At 39.1% G+C, this 21,424-nt stretch overlaps 1 protein-coding gene across 24 annotated transcripts in view; it reads left to right on the top strand.

The window, feature by feature from the left end:
* Window positions 1-21,424, top strand: part of DLG2 (discs large MAGUK scaffold protein 2) — a 1,060,606-nt gene that overhangs the window by 760,174 nt on the left and 279,008 nt on the right. For 20 of the 24 annotated variants that reach the window (XM_063325909.1, XM_063325871.1, XM_063325889.1 and 17 more), the window contains 3 exons: window positions 3,527-3,671; window positions 6,690-6,831; window positions 20,437-20,592. In XM_063325909.1, the coding sequence (XP_063181979.1) occupies window positions 3,527-3,671; window positions 6,690-6,831; window positions 20,437-20,592 (443 nt within the window). The remainder of the gene's footprint in view (window positions 1-3,526; window positions 3,672-6,689; window positions 6,832-20,436; window positions 20,593-21,424) is intronic. The other 4 variants (XM_063325941.1, XM_063325926.1, XM_063326015.1 and 1 more) reach the window with 1 other exon arrangement.

Genomic DNA, 21,424 nt, shown 5'->3' with positions numbered 1-21,424 from the left:
GAGCTGAACAATATAATTCTTCCATGTGTTCAGGTTTTTGGTTTCATATATTAGAATACATACAGATGTCTTTATTAGTAATCATTGGTTTATGATCAAGGAGTAGAAAAGACATTCATACATGCACATATTAGTATTAACGGGAGTTGTAGGTCCAAAGCAAGCACTACTTTCTGAAAGAAACTGGGAAATGCAGAGTATATTTTGTATACTGTAATTCTAAATTGATGTTGCTGATGACTAAGGAAGGTGGTGTTATCTCCTTCTCAGAGAGCACCTGCTTAAAAGAAACTGATGTCACCACTGAGAATTTTGTCTTAATGAATGAATCAACATCTTTGTTTATTTATGTATTTACTCTTGATGTACATTGAGTCTGTCTATTTCTTTGTTTACTGAGAACCGAGTTGTCCAGGACAAAATCAATTAGTACCAAACTTCCTTTCTAGGAGTGTTCTCTCTAGAGACAAGAAACCTCTAGTTTTCTACGTATTCGGGATGAGTTTGAAAAGCAATTTTGGTATATGTTGCTGGAATACTTATATAGCAGAACTCTGTTTAGTTTGAAGGGTCCTTTCTTCTCCTCAAATTTCCTTCAGCATCCTTTTTCTGAAGTTATCCTATGCATCTTGATTTCGTTCATGCATTACCTTCTTTCAAGATCTACCAAGTTTTGGCTCTACATATTTCAGTTTTCCACAATATTCTGAATGCTTAAGCTTATATATACTAGAAATGAGGGGAAAAAATCATTGTACATAAACTTTGCAGTGATCTCTAGGATCTTAAATTGTATAAAGATAACCATAATGAATAACTGCGCAGATATTAATTCTTAGTTTAGAATCACTTGCTTTTTAATTCTTGTCTTAACATCAAGATTTGTACAACTTGCACACAGCGTTGTTAAAATACCTGTCCTGTGAAGTTATTTTCAGAGAGATAAGTAGGATCTGTCATAGCAAATACAAGTTTTATACGTATCACACTATATTTTCTGTTTCTAAAATGTCTGTTTATCCTCCACCTGCAGAACTGTGACACCTGAGTATGTTGTGGTGGAAGTACAGCAGTCCTAACCATGATTTTTATCAGCTAGGTTTCCAGGAAAAAAGCTTTGGAAAAAAATTCAAACAAGTCAATTTGTGTCTTAATTGTTTTTATACACGTCTGAAAAGACCAAAAGTGAAAATCCAGACAGTGCTACTATATTTCATTTTGTGTCTTTTTTTTGACTAAGAACATTTATTTCCAGCAGCAGTATAGTGGGGGGTTATTATGTGAGATTTTCTTTACTTCAAAAAGTTTGCAGTGAGGATGAAACGCAACAAGATAGATACAATGGACAGACAGCGTGGGAAGGAGAAAAGGTAAAGGATAACTGCTGTCACATTTCCAAAAGTGTGAAGCTTCAGCATTTGACAGTTTTGAAATACATAGACAAGAAAGGCTTAATTTCAGCCACTTCTTGCTATCAGCCTAGTAATTTAAAAGGCATTTAGTTATTAAAAGTGCATTTGTATGTTACTGCTGTTCATAACAAAGAAAAAAAATAGAAACGTATAGAAGATGGGGATCAGGCTTTTTATTTAAATAGAAGACCTGTCAAAATACAGCATACAGTGTCAGCAACTCTCTTCTGAGTGTTAGGTTGTATCATTGCTCTTCATGTCGAATTGTCATAACATGCCTGTCATTGCATCTTTCAATTAACCTTAAAACCAAGTCTGAGAATTATACAAGGAATGAAGTTTAAAGAGAATTCTTACATTTAACAATACCGTCCAGTAATACTCACTCTCTCTGGGTGTTGAAATCGTCTGGGTATGAAGAGTCCTCTAGTGATTCACAATACCTGGATTTCTTTCCAGTTACCAAACCCTTTGGCAGTAGTTTATTGTCACAGTCAAGTCCCTGATACTAAATTCCCTAGAAAGTATGTATTTTTTCCTGTGATTTATAGCTGTGCTGTGTTATACTATAGTTCAGGAGCTTCTTTTTCTTCCATCTTGCATAAGCTTTACAAGGAAACCTGGCAAGAACTGTAGAAGTTGGAGGATGGCACTTTGGATCCCAATGAAATATTTCATATACAACATCCACCGTGAAATGTATGTCACTGGAACAGGCTCCCCCGGGAAGCGGTCACAGCACCCAGCCTGCCGGAGTTCAAGGAGCGTCTGGATGATGCTTTTAGTCTTATGGCTCAGCTTTAGGTAGTGCTGTGAGGAGCCAGGAGTTGGACTCAATGATCCTTATGCGTCCCTGCCAACTCGAGATCCTCTGTGATTCCATTTCTATTGGCTTACACCACATGTCTGAAACCTCTATCTACATCCTTCTTTACTTCTCCTATAATTTCTCTGTTCAGGATATATGCTTTTTAGACAAGGACCATTCACTATTCTGTCACTATTCACAACCTATTATTGACATTATGTGGATGTAGTGCATTTATATGTGAGTAAATTTTATACACCTCTTCAATAAACCACTTCTGACACTTTTTTTATTTATTTTCTTTTTCTGGGAGTAAAGCATAAATGCACAATGTTTATTGCCACTGTTTCCTTCCCTATTTGACCTGTAGTCCTGACCTTTACAATTACAGTAGTAATTGTAATGTGGTCCTGACCTTTACAATTACAATTCTTTACACTGAGGGTGGTGAGACACTGGCCCAGGTTGCCCAGAGAGGAGGTGGAGGCCCCATCCCTGGAGACATTCAAGGCCAGGCTGGATGAGGCTCTGAGCAACCTGGTCTAGTTAAAGATGTCCCTGCTGACTGCAGGGGGTTGGACTAGATGGCCTTTAGAGGTCCCTTCCAACCCAACCCATTCTATGATTCCATGACCTCTTATTCTTGCTCTGGTTAAGTATTTTTCTTTACTGATAAAGCACAGAGCTAGTACTACATTCTCTTACTTTTTCAGTGTCTCTTTCCTGTGCTTCCAGAAAACTGACAAACTTTCACACTGAAAATCCCTTTTACCCCATCCAGAACTGCCCTTTTTTATTTCCCCTTATTCTGTATACCACTCCGTACCTCTTATTATTATTTTGACGGTCAATGTCATATCAGAGATTAAAAGATTTGGGGGTGTTAAGTATTTCTGAGGTCCCAGCCATGCATGCAGAGAGGTGAACTTGGACAGTTCATCTTGATAGATCAAGTAGCATAGGCAGTTTCTGTAAATGGTGTGGTGTTATTAAATTGTTATTAAATATAGTTTTATGTAATGATGATACCGGTAAGAGAAAATCACAAAGGACTTTTCTACTGACAAGACCAAGTGCCATCTCAACCCTTTATGATTCTGTGATATTATTAATACTGCTCCATCAGTCTATGAATATGCATGTGCTAAGAAAACTCTATTCTCTACCTTGCTGCAATACTGCTTCTGTAACCTTCAGGGCTCTTTGTCTACAGCATTTTTTCCCAATATTGTGATAACTACAAGACTATGTAAATTTTTGTGTCTATTTCTGCATCCCAATTCACCTGTCTGATTTCTCCTTTAAGGTAAATAATTACAGTTTAGAAGAAGTTACCCATGAAGAGGCAGTAGCGATACTGAAGAACACATCAGATGTAGTCTATCTGAAAGTTGGAAAGCCCACCACCATTTACATGACCGATCCTTATGGCCCACCAGATATTACTCACTGTAAGTGAAATCTGCAACTCATTTTGTAGGAGATATGTTTGTTAGATTATTGTGGTTTTTTCATAGCTTGCCCAAAGTACCCCATTAAAGTTTATGAAACAGCTTGGAAGGCTACAAAAATGAAACGTTTATTGCCACTTAAGCATGCTACACCCATGAAGTACTACAAATAACATAACTCTGCTAAAGTATTTTTGCAGCAAAAGTAATGATGTAGCTGATGTACTATTGTGCTGATTCCCATTAGCCGTTCTCCAGGTGATTGGACTGAACCATAACTCTTGTGACAATTACAGTGATAAGTATACACAAATAAATTGTGAAATGTGATTAGATTTGTTGACTGGAGTCCCCTGTCCACTGAAAAAGTGGAACAAGCAGCTAAACATCTTGTACAAACTTAGTGAAAAGCCTGAGAAAAATATATATGATATTTGAATAAAATATCTACTTGGAATGTAAAAATCGCTGGTCTACTGACACAAATTCACCTATTTTCGGTCTATATCCAATTCCTAAATTATTGTTCCACTTTGCTTTATTCTCAGTGTCTCCATTAATTTTACATTTGTTCATCTGCTAGTTTCTCACTGAGGACCGAGGGCCAAGGCCTTATCTGTTCTTGCATTCAACGTACACTCTGTTGCAGGAAAAATTGTTGAAACAATATAGTAAAGCTCAGTGCAGGATCTCATAGGAGGGGAAGATTGTTTTATTTTAAAACAAACTGATTTCAAACAGGCTGTCATACCCACACACTCAAAACCATCTAGGCTTATGTCCAGCATTCAGGTAGAAAGACGCGTATCCAGGTGCATCTCCAGGACTCCCTGAGATGATCAGGTACAAGGGTGGGTGGCTGTGGAGTCTTTATCATACACATGTACCTTCTTCTTAGGCTGACAACCTCCTTGCTGCTGGGCTTTTTGTTCCCTTAAGGAGAAGACAGCACTTAGGATCGTCTGTCTCTTCCATCTGACACACCTGTGCACGTCTTCAGGATTTATTCACTTCTCTTTTGTCTCCTTATATGGTTGTCCTAGGCAAAAATCTAGTCTTTATCTCCTGCCATCATCTCTTAATGGCTTGAGTCTTTGCGTTAGTTTGGGTGTAGGCTATCCTGACAAGTTACATGTAGTTGAGTATTGAAGACCTATTGATGAATCTAGGTGCTACCAACACATGCCATTTTTGTATCCCTCCTGCCAGTCCTCCTGGTGTCCATACGCAGGCATTCCCATTCCCTGCTCATTCACAGCAATCTTAACATTTCAGTTGCAGCCCTCTATGTCAGTGGTGCCTGTTGGTCAAAACAGTTCATTACTGAAACTCCCTGTCTTCATTTAGTTGTTCATTAAAGACTGTCTGCCTTGGGTTCAGCTACCAACAGGGACCAGCTGCACCATCTAACAACTGGACGGCAGTTTAATTTTTGGCAAGAGTTTCAGCAACTGATCTGAACCCATCTTGATCTCCTGCCAAAAATCCTAGGGGCACTTAAGGCCAACCAAGGGCTGGAAAAGGCAGATTCTCCCAGTAAATGCTAGAGATTTCAATTTCTGCGCTTTTGCGTAGTGTTGCTACTATGGACTGACAAAGTTGAAGGAAAAGCTAAATATCCATAATTCTCCTTATTCAGGTTGCTCCATAAAAATAGAAGGGAAGGTTTTGTAACGTGCCCGTTGGGTGGTATACTCAACTGTGCTGAGGATACCTATTTACTTAGCAAATGTTACAACAGATGGCAATCATGTTGTTCGGTAGCAGTCTGGTCTGGATCTTAGCAAAGCCCAAGAAGTAAAAATGCTAAATGTCCCTATCCAATCTCCCGCTTTATAATACTTTCCAAAATAATAAGTTGGGAGTTCCCAAACAGTGTGTTTTATTATGTCAGATTATCGATCAGCAGCATGTGAGAAGACAGAAGTAATTCCAGAGGGAGACTAAAGGTTGAAAAGATTTGCAGTAGCCCATCCCTGGCTGTTGGTGCATACAGATTCATTTATCCTCAGGGAACCTTTCATTATGCCTACACGTTCAGAGCATTTCAGAACGGGTAATGGCCTTTCCCTGTAGGGATATTTTGCTTTGAAACATTCTGTACCTCACCATCTGAAAGAAAGACTGAAACTAATAGTAGAAAGTTTAGCTGCCTTCTTTGCATGAGAAAATTAATCATAACTCATTGCAGAAGCACATATCACCGTTTTTCCTATTTATCACTTCCTTTTCTAATTACATTAACTAGATTTGAATACAACTATTATTCCATTTCTCCAGCCATAAATATGCCCAGTAACTTCAGAATAGCAAAAAGCAAGCAAACGACAAAACCCACAGACCCAATATAGAATCAGACAGCATAGTCCTGTAAGTTCCATTATTAATCATTAATATGTAAGAAATTTTTATCCATTTTCTATTTTAAATATACAGATTTACTGTGATCTGTACACGATCTATGTTGGTACTGAAATTCCAATTATATTGGGAATTTTGGCACCTTTAGTAAATCACAGCTTTAAATCTTCATCATACATGATTCTTGCCGTACGTAAAATTCCTGCTCTTATCCTGCAATGAGCTCTTACTATATTACTCCTATTGCTGTATATTGAAGCCAAAAAGAGGAGTGTGCTTTTGATCTCATTCTCTCCTATTTACATTCCTTTCTTCGAGTCAATTCTAATTGAAGAAAATGTTTCCTGTCGCACAAACTATCCTTTCTTATTCAGATCCCCTGTAAAGAGTCCATCCCTGCAAATGAGTCAGCATTATGATTATTATTACTATTATTATTATTACTGTTATTGTCATTGCTGTTACCAGCCTTTCAGGAAAACTCCAGCTGTTCATGCTTTCTGGTTAAATTTTAAGCTCTCTCAGGCAAGGACTGTCTGTTTTGATGTTATTTGCAGCAATGAGCACATTCTTGGGTACTTATCTAAAAAATGGTGTTCTTGTGACATCTAATCAAAGTGAAAGTGGCTAACTAGAAATGCTTATTCTTACCATCAGCTTATTCTCCACCGATGGAAAATCATATACTCTCTTCTGGAAACAATGGCACTTTAGAGTACAAGGCATCCCTGGCCCCCATCTCACCAGGAAGATACTCACCCATTCCAAAGCACATGCTTGTGGAGGACGACTACACCAGGTCAGATGCTTCTCTTTAGCTGTTTTCTTTCATGACAATCGCAAAGGATGTAGGTAAAGCATTCAGTGCACCCCCGGTAGAATACAGCAGACAGTTCTTTCCACCCACATCCAAGGGAAGATGAATCCAAACTGTTACAGGTATGAAGACAACGAAGGGAAAGATCACGGGAATGAATTCTGACCTGAGGTCCGTGTTGCCTGGGTGCAATCCTGCACTAGTTCCCAAACAGCACGGCTGCACCAGAGCCATGCTGGCGCTGAGCAAAATTTTCTGCTTCTTAACAGCTGTATTAGCTGTGATAATTCCTCGCTAGCACAACCAGGGGATCTAAGGATCAGTGACTCCTCTGGCTCACTGCATGTACGGGCAGAGTGGCCGTACTCTGCGTTTGTACCTCTCCCTGACAGTACGCGCTGAAAGGTCCGGCTTGTTTAGCGTAGGAGCAGCGAGGCTGAGAGAGCCTGTAGTTGCTCTGTGTGCACACACTGAAAGATAAATGTCACAGAGAGTAAACACTGTGGGAAAACAAAAAAAAAATTATAAACTGCCTGCAAATAAATATAAGAGGGAATCTGGAAAAAGTTTCTTAAACATTGGAGCAATCATAATATGAAACGGCTTTCTGTGAGAGCATGGAGGTTAAAAGGAAACTGTTTATGCAGTGGCACTTGGTACCTCTATAAAAGGGGTTCTTTGATGTGATTATCAGGAAAACGACCCTGGAAATTGCTTCTAATCCTTTTTATTTTAATAATCCCAAAAGGATTGAGACTACTGTGTGGAAGTATGGTAGCAGAATGTTATCTATGTAGTTGATTTCCAGGTAGAAAAGACACATAGGAAAATGCTGGGGGGGTTCTTTTATGTCTTGTGTTAGATCAACACTGAATGTCACCGATGAGACAGTCTGTATTTATTTTTTGTTTGAAGAGCACTACCATCCACTTAGAAGACAACAGTTGTCACGTTTGTAAAATGAGCCCTCATTATAATGTCTAGTGCCACAGAAAATGAGAAATTAATTTTTTTTCTGTGCTTCACTAGTTATAAATTCATTGTGTTTAGAGCTAGGAGGGGGCTGTTCCAATCATCTAACCTGAGCTACTGTGTATCTCAAGCCAAAGAATCTCATCCGCTTATGTATTCATCAACTTCATAACTTGCTAATTTGCATTTCATGTTTCTTGTTGCATATGATTACAATCTCAAGCTGCTTAACTTGTTGGATCAGACAGATTCAGAGTAACTAAATCATGATACAGTGATTAATCAGGACACAAATGTATGGAAACTACAGCTTACTTCCCTGTCTTGGCTAAAAGAGTTTCTCCTTTGTTTTATTGCGGATGCAAAGTTGACATGGCTTTCCTTCGACTTATGAGCCATTAAGTTAGGATGAATTTTCTCCAAAGGGTTACAAGAAATTACATTTTTTAATTAATAGTTAAAACATTGATTTCATTAAGTTGTGCATCAAGGCTTTACCTGGGCTAGTACTGACCTCATAATTTATAAAATGCCTACGTATGGGAAGAATACCAATATAGTATCTGGGTTACAACGATGCTTTGTCAGAAAGCTTGTAGTGCTGCATTCTCTCCTGTATGGACATGTCAGCACCATTGTTCCTGAGAAAGAGTTGGCGAAGTTTAAAAACAGCAAAAAAATGCACCTTAAAAGTCAATCATAGCTAAGGAGACCAACAAGTCACAGAAAGCGAAAGAAGTAATCCTATGTCCTTGTTTGAGAAAAGCTGCCCTGAGAATTAAAAGACCATTGAAAGAGCTAGAAGATCTGTAAGGTAATGAAGGAGTGTCTTTAGACAGTCCTGTGTTACTTCATGTTCCGTGTAGCTGATTTTAACTTCCTAATTACTTCTACCAAAAAAAAAAAAAAAAGAAAAAAAAATAGTCATAGAGGAGAAGGCAATGGCAGTCCTAGCCCATTAGCTCGGCAGGTACCCAGTTGAAAGCATACCTGCTTGAAGAACCGTGCAGGATATATATTGTAATTAGTTAGTATGTCTTTTTGATCTTTTTAGGAAGAAAGATGTATTCCTATCCTGATATTCTTAGGGGTTTTTTAAACAAGTTAATTTTACTGGTTTTGTTTCTGACAGTAAAACCAAGCACTAACACAGTCCGGTTGTTGACTGAGGTATTCACACCAATCTCCATTGTGTATTACTGGAGGAAAAAAACCAAATGCCCAGAGGAGTCATGTATATTCTGTGAAATACTGCACTCCGGTGTTCTTCTTCCTATCTGGATTCCCAAATTAGTGTGTTGTCTAATGCAAGTCAGGTATCTGAAATCTTCTGTGATATTGGTGCTATCAAGGGGAGAGGCTGACTTTACAAGCATGACCTTCTGTGGACGGCAACAGAATGCATTCAGATGAATCTGAATGCCACAGAGCAAATCAGATTAAAATCTCGTAGTTCTAAACTTCAACCTATTGAAAAGAAGACGACTATTATGCAGTTAATTATATTAGTGATAATAGCTTATACGCTACACCGATACCCAGGGTACATAAGCACAAAGATAAAATTAATGTAGTCATAAGAAAAATGGGACTTCTTGCCATTGCATTTCCTCACTGGACGTCCATCATACGGCACTATCTGAGAGACACCCAAACAAGTGCCAGGAGACCAGGTTATTCCTCTGACTACAACGACTAAGAAGCCAAAACCAAACCATTTAACCCTTGAACCATGCTGAGCCTTTTTTTTTTTTTTTAAATGTCCATGTAGCTAATTATTGCCTATTGGTTCAAGTGAGACTATTGAAAATGCCACAGTTAATTCCCACAGTGATTTTCACAGCTGTAAACTGGGTGGAGTGAATGCACTCTTCCTGTGCAATGCCATAGGATTTACTGATGAGTCTGCTGTTAAAATGAGAACATATTTCGAAAGTCTTTGTTGCTGACCGGCTAAGAAAGACTTAAAATCTTTTGGGAGGTTAATTATCATAGTGATAATTTTAGTGAAACCTATAGATCCCTTGATTGCAGCATTTATAATTAGGTTTCCTCACATAATTTTTTATAATTAAGATGATTGCCAACTACTGCAGTGCTATCCATTAAAAATATTTCTGGTTCTTGCTATAATAGTTTTTTAGGGCTAATTTACATGGTGATCACATAAGGAAATTTATTACCCATGTAGTCAGAATGTGGCAACGCTTCTGGTAGATTTTCATTTGTGCCGGCTAAAAATATTTGGAACAGTAACTTCTCCACTATAAGAGGCTTTCCCAGTTTTGTAATTTTTTGTACACAGGATTTGAGAGAGGCTGATGACAACCTTTCTTTTAACTTACTTGCTATAGTGAATCTATTGGCAAAGCTTAAATGGTTGAACAGTCAACTTAATTTGTCCACTTCCTCTTACTTTTCTTTTTCTTTTTTTTTCCTCCAGTTCTAATTTTTTTTTAATCTAAATACTTGTATTTATTCTAAAAAAATAAGTATTTCTGTTGACAAAAACTTGTATTTTTTTGGTCTGAAATGGAATCTGCATCTGAAAAAAAATTCAATGCAACTTTTACTTAATAAAGCTATGTGGAAAAAATAATTTAATCCGAGCACAAGGGATAGAAATGTAACAAATCATCTTCAGCCACACGTTTTAATGAAGCATGTTGTCATTAAATTACCGAGCTTTTGTACATTGTGTATATTATTAGCCCAAAATATCAGTCAGTGATGGGCATAATTTACTTTTTGTTTTGATGGATTAATTTTAAATTCTCTTGGGATAGAAGCTTTGCCTTTTTTTATAAATATTGTCACCTTTTAAAATTTAAAATACAATTCCAGCTTAGTAGAATGTGGGATCATAAAAGCTATATGCCAAATAACTGTATCAATACATTTGTCATCATTCTGCAACTAAGTCCTTATTTGTTTTAGTTTCTGGTAAGATTAAAGTGTTGTGCAGGCAATAGAGGAGATTCCCTGATTGTGTTGCTGACAATTTCCTAATGCTGCTAGAGGCGAGAAACAGGAATAACTTTCTGGTTGACCTGCTGCTTACGAAAAGGGAAGAACTAGTGGCAAACATGATGATAAATAATAGCTGGGATCAGAGTGACCACAAGTTGGTTGATTCAAAGGAAGTCTGGAAAGATAGTCAGCAAGTTGTGACTGTAGACTTCAGAAGAGCAGACTTCAGCCTTTTTGGAGAATTGCTAAGCAAAATCTCTTGGGATGCTGCCACAGAGACAGCATGCCACAGAGGTTGCCGTGAAAGATGGATGATTTCTAAATAAAACTTATTGAGAACTCAGGAATGAACCATCCTGTTGAGCAGGAAGGAGGGGGATTCAGTGGAAGGCCGCCTTGGCTGAGCAAAGAGCTTTCTGATGGCCTAAAATAGAAGACCTAGACAGGCATTGCTTGACTGCCTAATGACAAAATCAGAGAGCTAAGACTTACAAGAGTCATAAAGAATAACAATAAGTGATTCTGCAGGTGTCCTAGTTTCAAAACTGAAGGTAGAATTTGATGAAGGGAAAAACTGATGAATGAGGAGGGCAGAAGACAATGTAATGAGAGATGATCTAGAAAAGCCTGAAATACTCAACATCATCTTTGCCAGGCATTTAAAGGACCCGAATGTAATTGGAGCAGTCAGCATAGATTTACCAAAAGCAAATAGTGTGCTTATGCAGCCTGGTTGCCTTTCCTGATGAAATGACTAGCTGCATGGGTAAGGGGAGAGCAGTGGCTGCCCTATACCAACCAGTGCTGCGGCGCAGGTGCTGCATTGAGCAGGAATGTCTCTTTGCTGGGTGAAAACACAGCTGACTCCACAAGCATACCTGAGCCATGCCATGACTCCCACAGACGTGTGTCTGGGATCTGCTGCGAGGCACATGGTGATTCCTCTTCTCCACTAGTTGTTTTGGGGAGTGGCTGCAAAGGTATTTCTCATACCAATTCTGTGGGCAGGAGAAGTTGTAACACGGGGACAACCCTTTATAACTCCTCCAGCCGCCTCTCATCCACACATGAGGAAGCATTGGATAAACACGTACAACTAATCCATAGCTGGAAAGAAGATATGATTTGTAAAGATTTTTGAAACCTTCTGGATAGCCTTTTGGGTATCTCCTGGATTATATGGTGTCTCCTGCCTTCTCCCAGCATGGCTATGCTCATTGGCATGCAACGGCAGACTTTGGTAAGGCTTTCGTCACAGTCTCCCACAGCACTCTCGTTTGAAAGCTGAAGAAAAGTGGACTAAAAGAAGAGAGTCGGTTGGGAACTGACTGAACTAGCAGGCTCAAAGGGTAATGATCATCACTCGACATCTGTCAAGTGGTCAGTGATGAGCACAGTAGTTCAGGATACCTTGGGCGTCAGTGAGTATCTTCATCAATGACCTAGATCATGACACAGAGTGCATCCTCAGCAAATTCGCAGAGGATAATAAATTAAGGGGGAGTGGTTAACATGACAAATGGCAGAGCTATATTCCAGAGGGATCTTGATATACTCGAGGACTCGGCCAGGAGAAACCTCCTAAAGTTCAGTAAGAAGAAGCCTGCACCTCAGGTGGAACAGCTGCACACACTTGTATGGGCCGTGAAACATCTGAATTGCAGCTTCATTGAAAATCACCTGGAGGTTACAGCAGATGCCAGGCTGAACATGGACCCAGGAGTGCACTCTCATTGCCCGTCAGGTAATCAGCACACTTGACTATATTGGGAGAAGCATGGCCAACAGAAAAAGATAAGTTATTTTCTAGAAGACTGTGACCAATTCCCATTCTTTGACTTCAAGAGGGATGTGGAAAAACGTGAGAGGTTCCATCAGCTTCTCAGAGTCCTATATCACATGGAGGTTAGAGCGGTATTGAGGGGAATGGGGCTTATTTAATGTTGTGAAGAAGAGAATAAGGGGCAATCTAAGAGCACCCTATAAGTACTCAGTAACAAAGATGATGAAACCAAACTCTTCTCAGAAGAGAAGCACCAACAGCCACAAGCATTGGCTTTGGATGTTCTGATTTCAATTTGAGAAGAAAAAAAAGACACCAGGTGGGTGGGTGGAGTAGTGCTGGAGCAGGTTGCTTAGAAGTGTTGTGAAACATCCACCCTTTGAGATGGTTAAGCTTTGGCTAGATAAAATCATGACTGATCTGATCTAATGTTGGCAATAATCCCACTTCAAGCATGAGATTGGATGAGATGAACTATAGAGGTGCATTCCAACCAAATTTTCTATGATAGTAGAAAAGAATGATTTTTTGTTTTCGTGATTTTGTGGAACATTTCATTACTAATAGAGCTGAGAGAGAAGTTACAATTTACTTTTTAGCAGATGCCTACCTTCCTTTTTCCAGAAATATTGAAATTATAGTCTAAAAATGCTGTAGCTTTTAGATGTTCATTCCATCTGTCTTTAATGAACAACATAGGGAAAGAGCCATAAAAATAAAGAACTACCATCTTGAGCTTTTACTTCCTTTTTAACATTAGAAAATGGTAACATCAAAATTCTGTGCTTCAGCTGATAAAAAATTCACTTTAACATTTAATTCTGGCTAGATATTAAAGATTCATGGATGAAAAAGCTGACTGACTTATCTCTTTTGCTGTGAAAAGCATGTTTGATTTCTTTTACATGCATCTTTGCAAAATAACATTTTCTGGATGAGGAGGAGATGCTGGGGATTGGAAGGGAGGAAAAGGAGGACCATTAAGTTGAAGTTTCAGGGGATTTTTTCCCTGTATTGAAAGTAGTGTTCCTCAACTGTTTCTTGTTTACTTACATAAACTTCTTAGTTGAATTGAGGATATTTTATGGAAGCACCTTTAAATTTGTATTGATACACAGATTTGACTTTTCAGTATTAAACCATTACAACTAATACTGCGGTTTGTGTATTATAAATCTATCAATAACAGTTTTCTGACAACAGTTTTATGAAGCACAACAATAGGAAAAATAACTGCAGTTTTTAGCAATGAGTCTGGAAAATTGTTCCTTTGGGATCTTTAATGACTTAACTTAGATCATCCATTGACAAAATATTCTGGGTGTTTTAAAAGTGTATATTTGCTGAAAGGAGTTAACTGCATTTCCTGTTACTTCTTGTGAGGGAACAGAACTGAAACTCATGTCTCCCAGGCAAAGATCAAATACTGTAGGTAGAACTTTCAAATGGTGAATTTTACACTATTTTTGACCTGATGTTATTATGTGAGTAATTAGTAAAGGATACATAGAAGTAAACTGATGCAGTTATATATGACAGGTAGTCGTGAGCTCTCAACAATCATACCACCATACCTAACCCTACCTCAGCATGTCACCTATGCCCTAAAGAGAATAAACTATATATAGTAATATGTGGAGACTGAGAATGCCTTTTGTTTATTCTTCCTATTAAATCACTCATAACTTTGGCAGATCAATTATTCAAATTAATACTTTCAGCTCAGTTTTTGCCCGGGGCTGGATTTGTTTATCTAGGGATAGCAAAGGTTGCGTGTTTGTTTTGTTTTTAAATTTAGTGTAAATTATATCTATTGTTTTTAAAGAAATTTTAATTAACCACTATTATTATAAAATTAAATTGCATTTATTTTTAACTATATCAGCTTGGTCATTTAAGGGATGGAGGGAGAATTACATGGCATAGTTCACGTTCTATTCTATTCTATTCTGTTCTGTTAAAAATTGTGGTGATATTATATTTTAAGTACTGTAATATTCCATACATAGCTTCAGGATGCTGAAATATCGGAGCTGATGAAACTGAATACACATCGTATTTCTACTGCATTTGTGAAAAATCTATCTAAATGCCAATAAATAAAAGTCTTTGGAAAAACTGCAATTCACTTATCCTCCAAAATGTATTTAATATTTTTTGCAGTAGAATTCTTTACTATTCCATCCTCACACTGTGGTGTATCAAAGCTTCCCCCAGTTTTGTAATACTGACTAGATTGTTTAAAAAGCCAGCATGATTGAGCAGAACATTATATGGCCAAAGCTAGTTTTTCTCTCTACTTATTTCTTCCAGTCCTTTCTGAAATACAAACATAATCAGGAGTGATTCTGTTCTGTGCTCTGAATGCCCAGTCCTGTCCGATGTTAGCATTGAAGAGACTGGAGGAATAGGGGGAGTGTGTTTGGCAAGGGAATACGGTGAGATTGGGTGTGAAAATAAGGGAGAACTTGTCACTGATTGTGTGAGAATGGAAATCACAAGAAGGGAAGACTGGCATTTATTGTGTAAGAAAACTTGGATTTGGAAGAGGAATTTAGGACAAAGAAGAACATAAGTGAGAAATGGGTGAAGAGGCATGAAGAAGCAGTGGAGAAAAATAGCCTGGAGAAGAGCAGCAATGAGTTTCAGGGCTGCTGAACCAGCAGCTCCCTCAGACAGTGAGACATGGGGTTTGGGATAACAGATAGATGTGCAGGAAGACTGGGCAAGGAACAGCAATAGAGCAGGTAGGAGAAGTTGCTGATAGGATGCTGGCAGGATCAGGCTAGGGCCATCTTTCTCTAGAAAAATGTAGAGGAACCCAGTTTTCTGGGGTTCTGGGGTTTGGATTTGATGGATGGACCACTCGGTCGATAAGGAACTGACTAGATGGCTGCACTCAAAGTGTTGTGGTCAACGGCTCGATGTACAAGTGGAAACCAGTGACAAGTGGCGCTCCTCCATACTGGGACCAGTGCTGTTTAACATCTTTGTTGGCAACATGGACAGTGGAATTGAGTGTACCATTACAAAGTTTGCCGATGACAACAAGCTGTGTGGCGCGGTTGACACACTGGAGGGAAGGGATGCCATCCAGAGGGACCTGGACAGCCTTAAGAGGTGAGCCCGTGCGAACCTCATGAAGTTCAGCCAGGCCAAGTACAAGGTCCTGAACCTGGGTCAGGGCAATCCCAAGCACGAATACAGGTTGGGCAGAGAATGGCTTGAGAGCAACCCTGAGGAGAAGGAGCTGGGGGTGCTGGTGGATGAAAAACTGGACATGAGCCATCAATGTGTGGCTGCAGCCCAGAAAGCCAACCGCATCCTGGGCTGCATCAAAAGCAGCGTGGCCAGCAGGGCAAGGGAGGGGATTCTGCCCCTCTGCTCTGCTCTGGTGAGACCCCACCTGGAGTACTGCGTCCACCTCTGGAGTCCTCAGCACAAGAAGGACACGGACCTTTTGGAATGAATCCAGAGGAGGCCACGAAGATGCTCAGAGGGCTGGAGCCCCTCTGCTATGACAGGCTGAGAGAGTTGGGGGTGTTCAGTTTGGAGGAGAGAAGGCTCCGGGGACACCTTATAGTGGCCTTCCCGTACCTGCCAGGGGCCTACAGGTGGAGAGGGACTCTTTATGAGGGAGTGTAGTGATAGGATGAGGAGTAATAGTTTTAAACTGAAAGAGGGTAGATTTAGGTTAGATATCAGGAAGAAATTCTTTGCTGTGAGGGTGGTGAGCCCCTGGCCCAGGTTGCCCAGAGAAGCTGTGGCTGCCCCATCCCTGGAGGGGTTCAAGGCCAGGCTGGACGGGGCTTTGAGCAGCCTGGGCTGGTGGGAGGTGTCCCTGCCCAGGGCAGGGGGTGGCACTGGGTGATCTTTAAGGTCCCTTCCAACCCGAACTATTCTATGATTCTATTACATTTGAAAACTCAATTAAAATGTTTAAATAGTATTGTTAGGAACAAGGCGATCCTTACTCTTGATTACTGTGCTAAAAAAATTGCTGTGATCTTAAGCATTTGTTTTATAGTTACGGAAAACTTTAAGGCTGATGAAAATAGCAATTAATAATGGAAAAGCTGAGAAATCTTTGATTATAGAAGGATTTCCAGAAAGAACTAAGGTAATGTACTTCTGGTACTTTCTTCCTGCTCTTCACACCCCTTCTCTGTCTTTCATTTAGTTGAAATAAACATGTCACATGAGTGACTGGGTCTTATTTGAATTGCCAGGACACAACCTATGAAATAAAATCAACTTTCTATTCTAAATAAACCTATGGTACAAAAGGTATGTGGTTGTCTTAGAAGATTATATGAACAAGAAACTAAATGAAGTTAAAAGTCATATATATAAAAATCACTCGTTATTAGAAGTGGAAGAGGTCATTTGTATTAAATTGCCATTGATTTTTTGTTTTAATAATGATATACATTTAAAAACAGGTTTTTTGCACACTTCCCAGCAACATTATATTCGCCATAGTAATATATTAGTTGTCTTTACTGAACTTGGGTACAATTAAAAATTGCTACTAAAAAAAAGGAAGTTGGAAACTTGTAGCATTGTGAGATTTATTTTCTCTCAGATTGAATTTAGCGTTTCCTGGCTATAGCCCTGCATACTTAATATCCTGTGAGAGCTTAGCTGGTTTCTTTCCATATCATAAAAGGCTTTAAAATCCAAAAAATGAAACTGTTAACATTTAATGCGCTGTGTTGGCAACTGAACCCTACCAAACAGGATTCTGCAATAAAAAAAAGTTAAAATTAAATTGAGGACCCTGCATGATGATGAGGGGAGAACAGTTTTAATAACGCCATTTTCTTATAACTTCTGTTGTGCAATAAAGACAGCCTGAAACAGTAACAGAATGATGATCCAAACAAGGGATAATAAGGACTACAAAAAACTAGCAAGATTTGCTTTCTTTACACAATCTGTTATGAAATAAATAAATTAAACCAGTGTCAGATCAATCTTCTACCTCCCACTGTTACTGCTAGCTTTTCCACCAATTAGTTATACCTTTCCGTGGAGATTGTGCCTCATTGCAGTTAGGTCTACCCTGATTAACAATTCCAGCTCTCCATTGTTTTTTTGTCTAGAAAAGTAGTTTATGACTATCTGCTGTTCATGCTACCATTTCAAAGCTTACCTTGTGCCACTGAGTGACTCGATTCTCTCTCTTGTCGTTGAATTATCTACTGAGGCATGCTCAAACCCAGCTACGTTACTACTTACATTTTCAGAGAATCAGAGTATCATAGAATAGTTCGGGTTGGATCTCAAACCAGTTCATAAGCCTTTCAAGAAGTGCACTGGTAACTGGAATTAGCTGATACCCTGAATCCTATTGTAAGCAAAGAGTCCAAGCTTTAAAAGGATAAGAAGTTTGAATTCCTTTTCTTAACCTTAAGACCTCCCTCTTCAGCTTAGTTACAGAGCGTATGTTGTTAGTTAGGTCACCGTATCGCTTGTATAATACCAATGAGTAGAGGAGTTTATACATCAGTGCGGTGACTTGTTCCAATTTTCTGTTATCTTACCATCCAGCAAGACTGAATGGAGTGAAAAATACTAAATATTTCAAAATTTTCTGGGCTTCGCAAGATATTTTGTTAGGGCTCTGTCTTTGTGTTTGAAGGACTAATTTGGTCTCAATGTCTAGGTAGATGTTGAATGCTTACCTTCATTTTGCTTTTGGAAGCAGTTTGTAACTGACGATTAACAGAGCAGTCCCTCGTATCTCTCCATCTCTGTGGCGTGATTTGTGTCTCAGCACAAGGTTGGATGGTCACTCACTGATGACTCAGTGTAGTTTGAGCACTCACAATATATCCAAGGGGTAGCGACGCTCACATGTCATCTACCACTCGGAGAAGACAAGGAACTTGAATATAGGAAGCTAACGAGTTGTTTAAGGACTGGCTAGTGTTTTCAGCCATGGGGAAATCTCCAGGTTTTATTCATCTTCCTGCACTGGGGTAATATTTCTTCAATTTTCATAGTAGGTATAATTTATATTTGATATTTGTACTTGTTCTTTGATATACTGGCTAAAAGCAAAAGTGATTTCTGAGGGAATCAAAGGCAATATTGGTCTAAAGTGAAATAATAGAAGTGGTTTTTAGTTTGGATTTTTTTTATTGAAAGAAGCAATTGATTTAGCGAATAAATTATTAAATCCAACCCTCTGAAACTAGTGTGAAATGTGCTGATAAAACAGAATTGCTATCTTAAACATTTTTAAAGGGATTTTACTAAATGCTTGACAGAATGCTTTCTAACCAAGTGAGTGACAGCTTTGCTGTGTTGATATTTAGTAATCTTAAATTGCCATTTTTTTAACTGTGAAGTTTTCCCTGGGAAAGTCAGGCACAGAGAGTTCTCAAATCATATGTCAGATTGCTAAGAATAATGTTATTAGCATTGAGTGAGACCAATTTTTAAGTAAAGTAGCTACTCCTTTTCCCCCAAAGGACAAACCCAGCAGCGAACAACAAAGGAAAATATGTTCTCTGTATCTGCCAGTGCATCCACGACCGTAATAAATTCTGGTACCTGTGAAAGTCACAGCAAAAACCACACCCATGTAAGGCACAGCGCAGCCAGAAGAACAAAAAGAGGTCATTAACCGCTTGGCCTCTTGGTATTTTCAGGCTTCTGAAATAAGATTTTCATCTAGCTAATACCGTATTGCTGTGATTAAAGGCAGTGGCATACCCTGCATCTTCTGGCAGAAGCGAGGATATGACAGCAATTGCATCTTGGCACTCTTTAGAACTGAAACTTCACCAAATTATGAGTCAAGTTTCACTCTGCCGATAGGCCCAGAGGTATCTGTTGGGGCCAAGGCAGTAGCTGGAGAAGGTGCATGACGGGAAATGTACGATGTGGTGCATTTTTTTTTTTTGAAAACTGTTTGCTGGTTGTCTCCTGTGGATTCCTGGCTGGTTGGTACTAAAAGCTTCATCCCCTCCTCCCCTCTGCCCAGCGACTCCCTGGGAGGTTCGTGGTGAGTATTGCCTCTCCCAAGCGGTTGGACTCCAGGCAGCAGGAGAGAAATGCTAGGTGACCTGTCACTGTCACTTTTAACATCTTATTCTTCATATCTAACTTCGCAGACTGCTGCCTGATATTTGGAGCAGCAGCGCAAGCTCGATGGCAGTAGCCTTGTCAACGAGGTTAACTGTTTGGGATGTGGTCCGCATAGTCAGATTTTGAAGGTTGAATCAGAAAGAGAGCAAAGAACGCTTGAAATGAAACGAATTGCCTGCCAATGAGATGAATTGCTTACACAGTTTGTTACCACCAGTGTTATTGTAGGATATGACTCACTTTGACCACAGCTCTACTTGCAAAGCCCCAGCTCATTGGGGCGGGAGTATGTTGTATTAACACATAATATGTACTTCATCTTTATCTTAAATTAATGGGTAAAAAATACCTCTTTTCAGGTAATAAACATCCTGTTTTCTTCTATGCAGTGCTAAAAATTCAGATGACAGAAAGCTGTGCAAGAGTAATGTTGTCAGATTGAAAAAAAAAAAAAAAAAAGCAGAGCATGTGGGAAAATTCATCACTGAACTTCAGAGATTAGATATTCCCTTTCAGCGCTACACTAAGCCAGTTTTATGTCCGATTTATATTGCGTATGTCTTTATATGCAGTTGCTTGTATGCTGCAATACTGTATTATGAAATTCTAATGTTTCCTTTAACAGCACACTTTGTCAGAAAAGCGCTACTGGAAAGGTCTTGCCGTATTTGCTGTGCATGCTTTTAAAATGATTGCTGTGTTTTCTTTATATCCTCAGCCACTAATACGCACCTGATCTTTTACTCTTGTCTCTGTATCACCAGGCCTCCTGAACCTGTTTACAGCACTGTGAACAAACTGTGTGATAAACCACCTTCTCCTAGGCACTATTCCCCTGTCGAGTGTGACAAAAGCTTCCTTCTTACAGCTCCCTATCCCCACTACCACGTAGGCCTGCTCCCTGACTCTGAGATCACCAGGTACTGCATGCGCTTCTTCCTCACCTCCTTCGTTAGAGTGCATGAACATCACTGGATTTAGCTCATACTTTGCATCTTCACCATAGACCTTCTTTTTCTACAGCTTGTGCTTGTTTTTAACCATGCTTTCACATCCGCACCACTGGAAGATAGATGCTACCTCGATATATAATTTTGGTCATCCAAAATCCAGTGATGAACACAGGCAATGTTTTGCTCCATTGGAATGGTGCTCTAAAATAGGTTACACGATATGTGTCACATTTTACAACCGAATTCAGTATTTGTTTCTCTGCGAGTACAAAAAGTAACTCAAACTTCACTGAAAGCTGTAGTAATTTGGTTTGATTCAGTCGTTTTATTTCTGTGTTGTGCATACTTTGTTCACTGAGCATCTTTGGGTTTATATGGCCGCCTCAGCCATCCAGAAGAAACTGAACAAAAAATAATCACCTCCCTCACCAACTGGTGGTTGAGAATACGTCTAAAATTTAGCATTCCCGAGGTTAGCTGTGCTCAGAGAGGACAGTCAGCAAAACCCAAAATGATGAATATTTCCGTAATTGAAGTAATGGAAGACATTTCTATAAAATATTGTCAGCGATTGCCTCAGGAGAAATATTTAATTAAAGAAAATCATACTACCCAAAACTGTATGCTAATATAACTCAGCTGTTCTCCTATAGTCTACTAGGATAGTAGTAAACTACATGCGAACAAGACTTGGGAGATAGAGTTAGGCACAAGTTTTCAAGAAGATGTTGAGTGCTTCCTTTGTCAGGAAAAAAACCTATAATCTTTTATATTCTGGAGTAGAAGAAAAATAATTGTA

This window comes from Chroicocephalus ridibundus, chromosome 1 (assembly GCF_963924245.1).
Source record: "Chroicocephalus ridibundus chromosome 1, bChrRid1.1, whole genome shotgun sequence".
Taxonomy (NCBI): Eukaryota; Metazoa; Chordata; class Aves; order Charadriiformes; family Laridae; genus Chroicocephalus; species Chroicocephalus ridibundus.
This window is presented reverse-complemented; position numbering and strand designations above follow the sequence as displayed.